This window comes from Chiloscyllium punctatum, chromosome 30 (genome assembly GCF_047496795.1).
Source record: "Chiloscyllium punctatum isolate Juve2018m chromosome 30, sChiPun1.3, whole genome shotgun sequence".
NCBI classification, from domain to species: Eukaryota; Metazoa; Chordata; class Chondrichthyes; order Orectolobiformes; family Hemiscylliidae; genus Chiloscyllium; species Chiloscyllium punctatum.
The window spans coordinates 28,583,545-28,598,563 of NC_092768.1; the positions used below are offsets into that span (position 1 = coordinate 28,583,545).

A 15,019-nucleotide genomic window follows, 5' to 3' on the forward strand; every position below is an offset into this window, starting at 1 on the left:
GTGTGTACAGTATGTACAATCAGTGAGTGTGCTGCCTGTACCGTCAGTGTGTGTGTGTGTAGTTAGTGAGTGTGTATATTCGTCAGTGTGTATATTTATTGTGTTGTGAGTTCATACAGTGTGTGTCCAGCCAGTGAATGCATGTGTACAGTCAGTGTGTACAGTTCGTGATTGAGGTAGACAGTGTGTGTACAGTGAGAGTGTGTAGTCAGTGAATGTGTACCGCCAGTGAGTGTGTACAGTCAGTGAATGTGTACAGTGAGTGTATACAGTCAGGGTGTACAGCCAGTGAGAGGGTGAACAGTAAGTGAGTGTATACAGAGTGTGTACAGTGAGTGAATACAGTCAGGGTGGACAATCAGTCAGGGTGTGCAGTGTGTACAGTCAATCAGTGTGTATAATCAGTGTGTGTGTACAGCCAGTGAGAGTGTGTACAGTGTTTACAGTCAATGACAGTGTGAATAGTGTGTACAGTGAGAGTATGAACAGTCAGTGTGTGTACAGCCAGTGTGTAGTCAAAGTGTGTACAGTCAGTGAGTGTGTACAGTTAGTGAGACTCTGTACAGTCAGTTAAGAGTGTGAATAGTCAGTGAATGTGTACAGTCAGTGAGAGTATGAATAGTCATTGAGAGTCTGAACAGTGAGAGTGAACAGTCATGAGGGTGTACAGTGAGTGTGAACAGTCGGTGAGTGTGTACAGGTAGTGAGACGATGAAGTGTCAGTGAGTGTGTGCAGTCAGTGAGAGTGTGAACAGTGAGTGTGTACAGTCAGTTGAGTGTGTACAGTCAGTGAGAGTGTGAACAGTGAGTGTGTACAGTTAGTGAGAAAGAGAAGAGTCAGAGTGTGTACAGTTAGTGAGAAGGTAAAGAGTCAGTGAGTGTGCACAGTCAGAGTGTGTACAGCAAGTCTGAGTGTGAACTGTGAGTGTGTACAGTTAGTGAGAAGGTGAAGAGTCATTGAGTGTGCACAGTCTGAGTGTGAACAGTGAATGTGTACAGTTAGTGAGAAGGTGAAGAGTCAGTGAGTGTGTACAGTTAGTGAGAAGGTGAAGAGTCGGTGAGTGTGCACAGTCTGAGTGTGAACAGTGAGTGTGTACAGTTAGTGAGAAGGTGAAGAGTCAGTGAGTGTGCACAGTCTGAGTGTGAACAGTGAGTGTGTACAGTTAGTGAGAAGGTGAAGAATCAGTGAATGTGTACAGTTAGTGAGAAGGTGAAGAGTCAGTGAGTGTGTACAGTCTGAGTGTGAACAGTGAGTGTGTACAGTTAGTGAGAAGGTGAAGAGTCAGTGAGTTTGCACAGTCTGAGTGTAAACAGTGAGTGTGCACAGTTAGTGAGAGGGTGAAGAGTCAGTGAGTGTGTACAGTTAGTGAGAAGGTGAAGTGTCAGTGAGTGTGCACAGTCTGAGTGTTAACAGTGATTGTGTACAGTTAGTGAGAAGGTGAAGAGTCAGTGAGTGTGTACAGTTAGTGAGAAGGTGAAGAGTCAGTGAGTGTGCACAGTCTGATTGTGAACAGTGAGTGTGCACAGTTAGTGAGAAGGTGAAGAGTCAGTGAGTGTACACAGTCTGAGTGTGAACAGTGAGTGTGTACAGTTAGTGAGAAGGTGAAGAGTCAGTGAGTGTGTACAGTTAGTGAGAATGTGAAGAGTCAGTGAGTGTGCACAGTCTGATTGTGAACAGTGAGTGTGTACAGTTAGTGAGAAGGTGAAGAGTCAGTGAGTGTGTACAGTTAGTGAGAATGTGAAGAGTCAGTGAGTGTGCACAGTCTGATTGTGAACAGTGAGTGTGCACAGTTAGTGAGAAGGTGAAGAGTCAGTGAGTGTACACAGTCTGAGTGTGAACAGTGAGTGTGTACAATTAGTGAGAAGGTGAAGAGTCAGTGAGTGTGTACAGTTAGTGAGAATGTGAAGAGTCAGTGAGTGTGCACAGTCTGATTGTGAACAGTGAATGTGTACAGTTAGTGAGGTGAAGAGTCAGTGAGTGTGTACAGTTAGTGAGAATGTGAAGAGTCAGCGAGTGTGCACAGTCTGATTGTGAACAATGAGTGTGCACAGTTAGTCAGAAGGTGAAGAGTCAGTGAGTGTACACAGTCTGAGTGTGAACAGTGAGTGTGTACAGTTAGTGAGAAGGTGAAGAGTCAGTGAGTGTGCACAGTCTGAGTGTGAACAGTGAGTGTGTACAGTTAGTGAGAAGGTGAAGAGTCAGTGAGTGTGCACAGTCTGAGTGTGAACAGTGAGTGTGTACAGTTAGTGAGAAGGTGAAGAGTCAGTGAGTGTGCATAGTCTGAGTGTGAACAGTGAGTGTGTACAGTTAGTGAGAAGGTGAAGAGTCAGTGAGTGTGTACAGTTAGTGAGAATGTGAAGAGTCAGTGAGTGTGCACAGTCTGATTGTGAACAGTGAGTGTGCACAGTTAGTGAGAAGGTGAAGAGTCAGTGAGTGTGCACGGTCTGAGTGTGAACAGTGAGTGTGTACAGTTAGTGAGAAGGTGAAGAGTCAGTGAGTGTGTACAGTTAGTGAGAATGTGAAGAGTCAGTGAGTGTGCACAGTCTGATTGTGAACAGTGAATGTGTACAGTTAGTGAGAAGGTGAAGAGTCAGTGTGTACAGTTAGTGAGAATGTGAAGAGTCAGTGAGTGTGCACAGTCTGATTGTGAACAGTGAGTGTGCACAGTTAGTGAGAAGGTGAAGAGTCAGTGAGTGTACACAGTCTGAGTGTGAACAGTGAGTGTGTACAGTTAGTGAGAAGGTGAAGAGTCAGTGAGTGTGTACAGTCTGAGTGTAAACAGTGAATGTGTACAGTTAGTGAGAAGGTGAAGTGTCAGTGAGTGTGTACAGTCTGAGTGTAAACAGTGAGTGTGTACAGTTAGTGAGAAGGTGAAGCGTCAGTGAGTGTGTACAGTCTGAGTGTGAACAGTGAGTGTGTACAGTTAGTGAGAAGGTGAAGAGTCAGTGAGTGTGTACAGTTAGTGAGAAGGTGAAGAGTCAGTGAGTGTGTACAGTCTGAGTGTGTACAGTGAGTGTGTACAGTTAGTGAGAAGGTGAAGAGTCAGTGAGTGTGCACAGTCTGAGTGTGAACAGTGAGTGTGTACAGTTAGTGAGAAGGTGAAGAGTCAGTGAGTGTGTACAGTCTGAGTGTGAACAGTGAATGTGTACAGTTAGTGAGAAGGTGAAGAGTCAGTGAGTGTGTACAGTCTGAGTGTGTACAGTGAGTGTGTACAGTTAGTGAGAAGGTGAAGAGTCAGTGAGTGTGTACAGTCTGAGTGTGTACAGTGAGTGTGTACAGTTAGTGAGAAGGTGAAGAGTCAGTGAGTGTGCACAGTCTGATTGTGAACAGTGAGTGTGTACAGTTAGTGAGATGGTGAAGAGTCAGTGTGTGTGTACAGTCTGAGTGTGTACAGTGAGTGTGTACAGTTAGTGAGAAGGTGAAGAGTCAGTGAGTGTGAACAGTCTGAGTGTGTACAGTGAGTGTGTACAGTTAGTGAGATGGTGAAGAGTCAGTGAGTGCGTACAGTCTGAGTGTGTACAGTCTGAATGTGTACAGTGTGTGTGTACAGTTAGTGAGATGGTGAAGAGTCAGTGAGTGTGTACAGTCTGAGTGTGTACAGTGAGTGTGTAGAGTTAGTGAGAAGGTGAAGAGTCAGTGAGTGTGAACAGTCTGAGTGTGTACAGTTAGTGAGAAGGTGAAGAGTCAGTGAGTGTGTACAGTCTGATTGTGAACAGTGAGTGTGTACAGTTAGTGAGATGGTGAAGAGTCAGTGAGTGTGTACAGTGAGTGTGTACAGTGTGTGAGATGGTGAAGAGTCAGTGAGTGTGTACAGTCTGAGTGTGAACAGTTAGTGAGAAGGTGAAGAGTCAGTGAGTGTGTACAGTCTGAGTGTGAACAGTTAGTGAGAAGGTGAAGAGTCAGTGAGTGTGTACAGTCTGAGTGTGAACAGTGAGTGTGTACAGTCTGAGTGTGTACAGTGTGTGTGGGTATGATCAGGCGGGAGCGGGGCAGCCGTGGTCTCTATGGTGACGGGAGGGGGCCTGGCGGACTGTGCGCATGCGCGCTGCCTCCTGGGACAGGGCCGGACTCGGAGACGGTCCTAGAGACACACGGAGAGGGAGAGGGAGCCGCTCGGCACCGCCAGCAGGCAGCGGCGACAACACCCAGCTGCCGGGGGTTTCTGAGACGGCGGAGAGCCCGGGCCATCACCGTCATTCACAGTGAGTAATGGTCCGGACCGGGGACCGGCCCCGAGACAGGCCTCAGGCAGTAGGCCCCGGGCTCCGAGAGAGAGAGCCCCCCTCACACCCCCCTCACCCCCCCCCCTCACACCCCCCCCCCCTCACACCCCCCCCTCACACCCCCCCCCTCACACCCCCCCCTCACACCCCCCCCCCTCACACCCCCCCCCCTCACACCCCCCCCCCCTCACACCCCCCCCCCCCCTCACACCCCCCCCCTCACACCCCCCCCCCTCACACCCCCCCCCCTCACACCCCCCCCCCCCCACACCCCCCCCCCCTCACACCCCCCCCCCCTCACACCCCCCCCCCCTCACACCCCCCCCCCCTCACACCCCCCCCTCACACCCCCCCCCACACCCCCCCCCCTCACACCCCCCCCCCCTCACACCCCCCCCCCCTCACCCCCCCCCCTCACCCCCCCCCCTCACCCCCCCCCCTCACCCCCCCCCCTCACCCCCCCCCTCACACCACCCCCCCCTCACACCACCCCCCCCTCACACCCCCCCCCCCTCACACCACCCCCCCACCCCCCCCCCACACCCCCCCCCCTCACACCCCCCCCCCACACCCCCCCCCACACCCCCCCCCCACCCCCCCCCTCACACCCCCCCCCCTCACCCCCCCCCCCTCACACCCCCCCCACCCCCCCCCCCTCACCCCCCCCCCCACCCCCCCCCCTCACCCCCCCCCCCCCACACCCCCCCCCTCACACCCCCCTCACACCCCCCCCCCTCACCCCCCCCCCTCACCCCCCCCCCCCCACCCCCCCCCTCACCCCCCCCCCCACACCGCCCCCTCACCCCCCCCCCACACCCCCCCCCCCCACACCCCCCCCCCCCCTCACACCCCCCCCCCACACCCCCCCCCCACACCCCCCCCCCCCACACCCCCCCCCCCACACCCCCCCCCCCCACACCCCCCCCCCCCACACCCCCCCCCCCACACCCCCCCCCCCCACACCCCCCCCCCCACACCCCCCCCCCCACACCCCCCCCCACACCCCCCCCCCTCACACCCCCCCACACCCCCCCCCCACACCCCCCCCCCCCCCTCACCCCCCCCCCCACACCCCCCCCCCTCACACCCCCCCCCCACACCCCCCCCCTCACACCCCCCCCCTCACACCCCCCCCCCTCACACCCCCCCCACACCCCCCCCCTCACACCCCCCCCCCCCCCCACACCACCACACCCCCCCCCCCACACCCCCCCCCCCTCACACCCCCCCCTCACACCCCCCTCACACCCCACACCCTCACACCTCACCCCCCCCCCACCACCCCCCCCCTCACACCCCCCCCCTCACACCCCCCCCCTCACACCCCCCCCCCCTCACACCCCCCCCCCCACACCCCCCCCTCACACCCCCCCCCCCCCTCACACCCCCCTCACACCCCACACCCTCACACCCCCCCCCTCACACCCCACCCCTCACACCCCCCCCTCACACCTCACCCCCCCCACACCCCCCCCCCTCACACCCCCCCCCTCACACCCCCCCCCTCACACCCCCCCCCCCTCACACCCCCCCCCTCACACCCCCCCCTCACACCACCCCTCACACCCCCCCTCACACCTCACCCCCCCCACCTCACCCCCCCCCCACACCCCCCCCCCCACACCCCCCCCCCACACCCCCCCCCTCACACCCCCCCCTCACACCCCCCCCCTCACACCCCACACCCTCACACCCCCCCTCACACCCCCCCCCCCTCACACCCCCCCCCCACACCCCCCTCACACCCCGCACCCTCACACCCCCCCCTCACACCCCCCCTCACACCCCACACCCTCACACCCCACACCCTCACACCCCCCCCCCTCACACCCCCCCTCACACCCCCCCCCTCACACCCCCCCCCTCACACCTCACACCTCACCCCCCCCCTCACACCCCCCCCCTCACACCCCCCCCCCTCACACCCCCCCCCTCACACCCCCCCCCTCACACCCCACACCCTCACACCCCCCCCCTCACACCCCGCCTCACACCTCACCCCCCCCTCACCCCCCCCCTCACACCTCACACCCCCCCTCACACCTCACACCCCCCCCTCACACCCCCCCCTCACACCTCACCCCCCCCTCACACCCCCCCCCCTCACACCCCCCCCCTCACACCCCCCCCCTCACACCCCCCCCCTCACACCTCACCCCCTCACACCTCACACCCCCCCCCTCACACCCCCCCCCTCACACCCCCCCCCTCACACCCCCCCCCTCACCCCCCCCCCTCACACCCCCCCCCCTCACACCTCACACCCCCCCCTCACACCCCCCCTCACACCCCCCCCTCTCACACCCCCCCCCTCACACCCCCCCCCCTCACACCTCACCCCCCTCACACCCCCCCCCTCACACCGCCCCCCTCACACCGCCCCCCCTCACACCCCACACCCTCACGCCCCCCCCTCACACCTAACCCCCCCCCTCACACCCCCCCCCCTCACACCCCCCCCACACCCCCCCCCCCTCACACCCCCCCCCTCACACCCCCCCCCTCACACCCCCCCCCTCACACCCCCCCCCTCACACCCCCCCCCCTCACACCCCCCCCCTCACACACCCCCCCCCTCACACCCCCCCCTCACACCCCCCCCTCACACCTCACCCCCCTCACACCCCCCCCCTCACACCCCCCCCTCACACCCCCCCCTCACACCCCCCCCTCACACCCCCCCCCTCACACCCCCCCCCTCACACCCCCCCCCCTCACACCCCCCCCCTCACACCCCCCCCCCTCACACCCCCCCCCTCACACCCCCCCCCCTCACACCCCCCCCCCCCCTCACACCCCCCCCCCCTCACACCCCCCCCCTCACACCCCCCTCCCTCACACCCCCCTCCCTCACACCCCCCTCCCTCACACCCCCCTCCCTCACACCCCCCTCCCTCACACCCCCCCCCTCACACACCCCCCCTCACACCCCCCCCTCGCACCCCCCCCCTCGCACCCCCCCCTCGCACCCCCCCCCTCGCACCCCCCCCCCCACACCCCCCCCCCCACACCACCCCCCCCCCCCTCACACCCCCCCCTCACACCCCCCCCTCACACCCCCCCCTCACACCCCCCCCTCACACCCCACCCCTCACACCCCACCCCTCACACCCCACCCCTCACACCCCACCCCTCACACCCCACCCCTCACACCCCACCCCCTCACACCCCCCCCTCACACCCCCCCCCTCACACCCCCCCCTCACACCCCCCCCTCACACCCCCCCCTCACACCCCCCCCTCACACCCCCCCCCTCACCCCTCACACCCCCCCCCCTCACACCCCCCCCCTCACACCCCCCCCCTCACACACCCCACCCCCTCACACACCCCACCCCCTCACACCCCCCCCCCTCACAACCCCCCCCTCACACCCCCCCCCCTCACCCCCCCCCCTCACACACCACCCCCCCCCCTCACACACCCCCCCCCCCTCACACCCCCCCCTCACACACCCCCCCCCCCCTCACACACCCCCCTCACACCCCACACCCCCGTTCCCCCCCCCCACACCCCCGTCCCCCCCCCCCCTCACACCCCCGTCCCCCCCCCCCCACACCCCCCCCCCCCCCCCCTCACACTCCCGTCCCCCCCCCCCCTCACACTCCCGTCCCCCCCCCCTCACACTCCCGTCCCCCCCCCCCTCACACTCCCGTCCCCCCCCCCTCACACTCCCGTCCCCCCCCCCTCACACTCCCGTCCCCCCCCCTCACACCCCCGTCCCCCCCCCTCACACCCCCGTCCCCCCCCCCCCTCACACCCCCGTCCCCCCCCCCTCACACCCCCGTCCCCCCCCCTCACACCCCCGTCCCCCCCCCCTCACACCCCCGTCCCCCCCCCCTCACACCCCCGTCCCCCCCCCCTCACACCCCCGTCCCCCCCCCTCACACCCCCGTCCCCCCCCTCACACCCCCGCCCCCCCCCCCCACACCCCCCTCACCCCCTCCCTCGCCCCCCAATACCCCCCTCCTCCCCCCCCCACTCCCCCACACCCCGCTCACACGCACTCCCCACACACCCCCCACCCCCCAACCCCCTTCCCCCCCAACCCCCTTCCCCCCCAACCCCCTTCCCCCCAACCCCCTTCCCCCCCAACCCCCTTCCCCCACACCCCCCAACCCCCTTCCCCCACACCCCCCGTCACCCACACCCCCCCGTCCCCCCCCCACACCCCCCGTCCCCCCCCCCACACCCCCCGCCCCCCCCCCCCCCACACCCCCCGTCCCCCCCCCACATCCCCGTCTCCCCCCCCCCCCCACATCCCCCCCCCCCCACACCCCCCGTCCCCCCTCCCCGCCCTCTATTCCCCCCTGCCCCACTCTCGCCCCCTCTGACTCATCACCCACTCTCCCACACTCTTTCCTTCCCCCCCACTTAGTCCATTCTCCCCACCTTTCCCACAATTATCCCCTCCCCTCATGCCATGATTGGGAAAGTCATTTTTGATTTTCTAAGACTTTAGGGTACGTGCATTCAGGAAGGAGATCTGGCTTGGATACAATTCCAGAGCCACAGCAACATGGAGGCCTTCTGGAATGTGCAAGCTAGCCATTCTCTTATATTCAAGAATGTGGCTCATCATTGCCTTCTTCATACCAATGTTTGTCATCCACCGTCTTCTGTTTGTTTTGTTGCCAGTTTGAAGGCAGATTTTAATACATCTTCCTCTTCTGTGCCCTCATTAAAGATGCCAAGAATTGGAAATACTTCTTAAATCCAGTCACCGAGTATGTCTGATCATTGCAGCAGCACCTTATGAGATAGTAGTACATGGGCGAGTAAAGAAGAACAAGTTGCTTTCAATGTGACATAAATATGAGGACAGTGTGTAACTTGAGAAACATTAGTTTAGTGTTTGGTATCCAAAACCATGGATAATGCTGAGTGTTTGGGGATATGGTGGGTTAAAAAGAAATCCTTTGTTTTGGACTGGGTTGGGAAATTTCCTCATCCAGAGTAGAATTCTCTAGCTCAGATCGTTGTACATGCTCCAAATGAGGAAACTGAAGGTTGAGATTGGTGAAATTTGGTCATAAAGTATATCAGTGTACAAGGGGGTCAGGACTGGAATGTTGAATTTAGACAGAAAACCAGCCAAAAAAACCACTGGCAAAGCAGGCTTGAGGCATTAAAATAAATATCTCAAGGGATGCCAATGTTTGTCATCAACTCTGGTTGGCCTTGAACCGAGTGGTTTCCTGGGCCATTTCTGAGGACAATTAAGAGTCCAACACATTGGATCTGGAATCCCATAGAGGCTAGACCAGGGAAGGGCGGCACATTTCCTTCCCTGAACCAGTTGGGTTTTTACATCAATCGAGTGTTGTCATGATCAGCATTATTTCTGCATTTATGTCCGACCAGCTACTGTTGTGAGATTTGAACCTGTCCACCCGGAGTCATCATTATTGCTAATTTGGTGACGTTATCAATTCAGTACTGCCACCCTGCTAAGAGATAGTATCTTCCCCTTTAATATCGTGCAGTGGTATACTTATCAGGAAAGGATTGCTAGGTGTCCAGTTTCTTCTTATGGAGAAGAGTATAGCTAGAAATCCTCAAGACAGTCACCAGGAAATCCAACAGGAAAGAAATATTTTTATCCAAAGTGTGATGAGAATGGTTGAAATGAGCAATATGTAAACTGGACAAGTATTTGAAGGGGAAGGAATTAGTGGGTTACAGTGGCAGATTTAGATGAGAAAAGATGGTAAGATGTTGCAATGGGGTATAAACTCTGGCACAAATCAGTCCTGCTTCTGTGCTGCATTATCCTCTGTAGTTAAAAAAAGAATCTCTCAGCACCAGGTCCAACAGGTTTATTTGGAAGTACTAGCTTTCGGAGTGCTGCTCCTTCAGGTAACTAATTGGGCAGGATCATGAGACACAGACTTTGTAGCAAAAGATCACAGTGTCATGAAATTAAAATGATATGTTGAACAAACATAGATTGCTGTTAAGTTTTGACTTTTTAGAATAGGTTGCAGGTCTTGGTTCATTAATATGTAAATCCCAGAGCTACTTTTAAGTCACATTCTTGAGGTAACTTACGGTTTTATATATATATATTATCTCAGCTCAGATAATGCACTAAAAGTGTGAGGTTAGAGTCTGTCTGTATCCAAATCTTGTGTCAGACTGGTGTTTATGCCCTACTAGGTGTAGGAAAGAATTAATCTTTGCTGGATCTGAATTGGACTGTGGATTTCAGGGAATGATCATGGAATTCTGTACAGAGAACAGCATTCTAGACACCTAATAGCCAGAATTATTTTGTTCCAATGTGTGGAATTAGGAATGGGTGCCTGCAGCTATGCCGCAGCAGTGTGGGTCAGGCATTCAAAGGTTTGCTTCCGGTAATGGCGATAATTCGCAAAATTTGGCTTTCGTATTTGAGAGTCACCAAGCCAACCAACCTCGCGTTTGGGTGGATGTTTTGGTGAACAGCTCTTCCCTGCTTTTATTAGATTCAGGAATGCTCACAATTAATGTTGATCTTGTTTCGTGCACCCCCTGTTCAGTGTAACCTGTATACCTCATGCTGTCTAAGCACCCAATGATATGTATGTCCTTGCTTACTCTGATCTTCATATAATGCTCGCAAGCAATGCTTTTCGCTGTACTTCGGTACACATGATTACAATAAATAAAATCAAGCAATAAATCAAATCAAATACTGCAGTCATGTATTGGTGGGATATCTATTGTTTTGGATGCAGAATTGGCTGGCCCATAGAAGACTAGAGGGTGGTAGTAGATTCAGTCTGGAGCTCGGGAACCAGTGGTGTTCCACAAGGATCTGTTCTGGGATCTCTGCTGTTTTTGATTTTTACAAATGACTTGGATTAGGCTGTGGAAAGGTGGGTTTGTAAGTTTGCAGATGACACAAAGGTTGGTGGAGTTGTGGGTAGTGTGGAGGGGATGTTGTAGGTTGCAATGGGACATTGACAGGATGCAGATCTGGGCTGAGAAGTGGCAGATGGAGTTCAACCTGGAAAAGTAAGAAGTAATTCATTTTGTATGGTGGAAATGCAGATTACAGGGTTAAAGGCAGGATTCTTTCCAGTATGGAGAAACAGAGGGATCTTGGGGTCTACGTCCATAGATCTCTAAGTTGCCACCCAATTTGTTAGGGTTGTTACGAAGGCACATGGTATGTCGGCTTTCATTAGCAGGGGGATTGAGTTTTAAGAGCCATAAGATTATGCTGCTCCTTGATTTCACACTTGTTTAAAAGTAGCCTTAATATCTAGGGCAGCCACTGTCACCTGACCTCTGGAGTTCAGCTGTGTTGTCCATGTTTAGAACAAGACGCTAACAAGGAGCTGAATGGCTCTGTCAGAACCTAAACTAAGCCTGTGTTAACAGGTTATTGGAAAGCAAGTGCTGCTTTAATATTACTATTGATGACTTCTTTACTGATGATCGAGAATTGATGAGGCAGTCATTGGCTGGTTGGATCTGTCCTCCTTTTTACGTACAGGACATAACTGGCAATTCTCCACATTGTTAGATCGATGCCAATGTTGAAACAGTCCTGCAGCAGCTTGGCTAGGGGCATGTCAAGTTCTGGAGCACACGTCTTCAGTCCTGTTGAGTGGCAGATGCCATATGCTGAAGCCTTCATACATATTTGGTTCTTACAGTCAGAGTCAAAACACTCCAGTTTAAACCTCCGATGTCTTTGCTCTTTCCAGGTCATTTGATTTAGATTTTCTTCCTTAATAACTCTGTGTCAATGTGCCTATCCTTGTTGAGTTGTGGGAAGTCTGTCATATCAGTAGTGGTCTGATAATTTGTATTTACAAATATGAGGGACCTTATTGTTGAAGAGGAGAGTATGAAACAGACTGGTAAGCTAGAGGAGATACTTGTTAGGAAGGAAGATGTGTTGGGCATTTTGAAAAACTTGAGGATAGACAAGTCCCCTGGGCCTGACGGGATATATCCTAGGATTATGTGGGAAGCAAGAGAGGAAATTGCAGAGCCATTGGCAATGATCTTTTCGTCTTCACTGTCAACAGGGGTGGTACCAGGGGACTGGAGAGTGGCGAATGTTGTGCCCCTGTTCAAAAACGGGAATAGGGATAACCCTGAGAATTACAGGCCAGTTAGTCTTACTTCGGTGGTCAGCAAAGTAATGGAAAGGGTACTGAGGGATAGGATTTATGAGTATCTGGAAAGACACTGCTTGACTAGGGACAGCCAGCGCGGGTTTGTGAGGGGTAGGTCTTGCCTTGCAAGTCTTATTGAATTCTTCGAGGAGGCGACCAAGCATGTGGATGGGGGTAGAGCAGTGGATGTAGTGTACATGGATTTTAGTAAGGTATTTGATTAGGTTCCCCATGGTAGGCTTATGCGGAAAGTCAGGAGGCATAGGATATTGGGAAATTTGGCCAGTTGGATAGAGAACTAGCTAACCGGTTGAACTCAGAGAGTGGTGGTAGATGGTAAATATTCAGCCTGGAGCCCAGTTACAAGTGGAGTTCCGCAGGGATCAGTTCTGGTCCTCTGCTATTTGTAATTTTTATTAATGACTTGGAAGAGGGAGTCGAAGGGTGGGTCAATAAATTTGCAGACGATACGAAGATTGGTGGAGTTGTGGATAGTGAGGAGGGCTGTTGTCGGCTGCAAAGGGACTTAGATATGATGCAGAGCTGGGCTGAGGAGTGGCAGATGGAGATCAACCCTGTCAAGTGTGAGGTTGTCCATTTTGGAAGGACAAATAAGAATGCGGAATACAGGGTTGACAGTAGGGTTCTTAGTAAGGTGGAGGAGCAGAGGGATCTTGGGGTCTATGTTCATAGCTCTTTGAAAGTTGCCACTCAGGTGGATAGAGCTTGTAAGAAGACCTATGGTGTATTAGCGTTCATTAGCAGAGGGATTGAATTCAAGAGTCGTGAGGTGATGTTGCAGCTGTACAGGACCTTGGTAAGGCCACATTTGGAGTATTGTGTGCAGTTCTGGTCGCCTCACTTTAGGAAAGATGTGGAAGCTTTGGAGAAGGTGCAGAGGAGATTTACCAGGATGTTGCCTGGAATGGAGAATAGGTTGTACGAGGATAGGTTGAGAGTGCTAGGCCTTTTCTTATTGGAACGGCGAAGGATGAGGGGTGACTTGATAGAGGTTTATAAGATGATCAGGGGAATAGATAGAGTAGACAGTCAGAGACTTTTTCCCTGAGTACAACAGAGTGTTACAAGGGGACATAAATTTAAGGTGAAGGGTGGAAGGTATGGGGGGGATGTCAGGGGTAGTTTCTTTACCCAGAGAGTGGTGGGGGCATGGAATGCACTGTCTGTGGGAGTGGCAGAGTCAGAATCATTGGTGACCTTTAAGCGGCAATTGGATAGGTACGTGGATAGGTGCTTAAGCTAGGACAAATGTTTGGCACAACATCTTGGGCCGAAGGGCCTGTTCTGTGCTTTATTGTTCTATGTTTACAATTAAGGTGATGCATTAAGTGTTAGCAAGATGCATGTAGTGAAGTTCGCATTTTTTGAACTATGTTGTATAGGCTCAGTCGTCTCGGACTCAAAGCATTAGCTCTGTTTATCTCTGCATCTGTGCTGCTGAGTTTCTCAAGCATTTTGTTTTTATCCCAGATCTCCAGCATCCACAGTGCTTTATTTTTACTTATACTAGATATTTTTCTGTTGTTTTCTGCTCACGTGGCCTGGAGTTTGAGACTTGGGAAATTGTGCTGTGTTTCTGCAAAGAGAGAGGCCCATTGTGTCGGCAGGTCATTGGCTTCCGTCAATTGTGATCAATTTTTAGAATGAGTTCTTCAGTATGAGGACCATATCAATTATGAACAATCTGTCCTGTTGCAGAGGTGAGGTAAATGCCAGGCATGGCTACGACAGAAGTTACAGTGAAGACTCTGGACTCCCAGAGCAGAACCTACACAGTTGAAGAAGAGGTAAGTCATGGTTGTTGCTGACGAAGGGTTTTTGCCCGAAACGTTGATTTTCCTGCTCCTCGGATGCTGCCTGACCTGCTGTGCTTTTCCAGCACCACTCTAATCTAGATTCTGATTTCCAGCATCTGCAGTCCTCACTTGGTGTTCTTTTGTTACATGCTTTCTCACTCCCCACTGGGTTGTTCTGCGTCTCATTGAGGAGAATATTTTTTTGGGCTGAAGCTTCTACTTTGTGGCTTATTTCTTCCTTTCCCAAAGACCCAAGAGAAGCATGAGGTACCGAATGGTTGTCTCATCACATAGACATTATGGTGCAGAGGGAAGGCGTTCATCCCACTGATGTCCTCGCCACTGCTTGAAAGAGCAAACCAGTCAGCCTCATTCCCCCTCGCTGTAGCCCTGTAAGTTTATTTCCCTCAAGCACCTATCCCAATTCCTTTGAAATAATTTATTGTCCCCACTTCACCAGTGTCAGGCAGTGATTGTTATCGCTTGCTGAGTAAGGTTCTTGTTTATGTCCCACTCACTCCCACTTGCCTGAAACTTAAACGTGCTCCCCAACCATCAGCTAATGTGACCAGCTTTTCTTTGGCAGGCTTAGACAAGGTAGATATAACCTTGTACACCACGGTCATACCACCTCAATCATCTTCACTCCAAGATAAACAGCCTCAGCTTTTCCAGACTAACCTCGTTAAAATTCCTCATCCCATTCAACCATTGTAGTAAATCTACTCTTGAGTCTTTCGAGGGCCCTCACATCCTTCCTAAAGTATGGTGAGCAGAACTACAAACAAGTTCAGTATAAATTCCCTGCCTTAAGATTCAATGCCTCTGTCTATGAAACTCAAGGTCCCATATGCTTTGCTGATT

General features: G+C 54.5%; 1 protein-coding gene across 1 annotated transcript in view; it reads left to right on the forward strand.

Annotated features, from left to right (window-relative positions):
• Positions 1 to 4,029: 4,029 nt before the first annotated feature.
• The window catches only part of bag6l (BCL2 associated athanogene 6, like), a 91,253-nt gene continuing 80,263 nt past the window's right edge, over positions 4,030 to 15,019 (forward strand). Inside the window, 2 exon segments of the mRNA XM_072550148.1 lie at positions 4,030 to 4,203; positions 14,058 to 14,146. Coding sequence (XP_072406249.1) covers positions 14,069 to 14,146 — 78 coding nt within the window. The 5' untranslated portion in view covers positions 4,030 to 4,203; positions 14,058 to 14,068.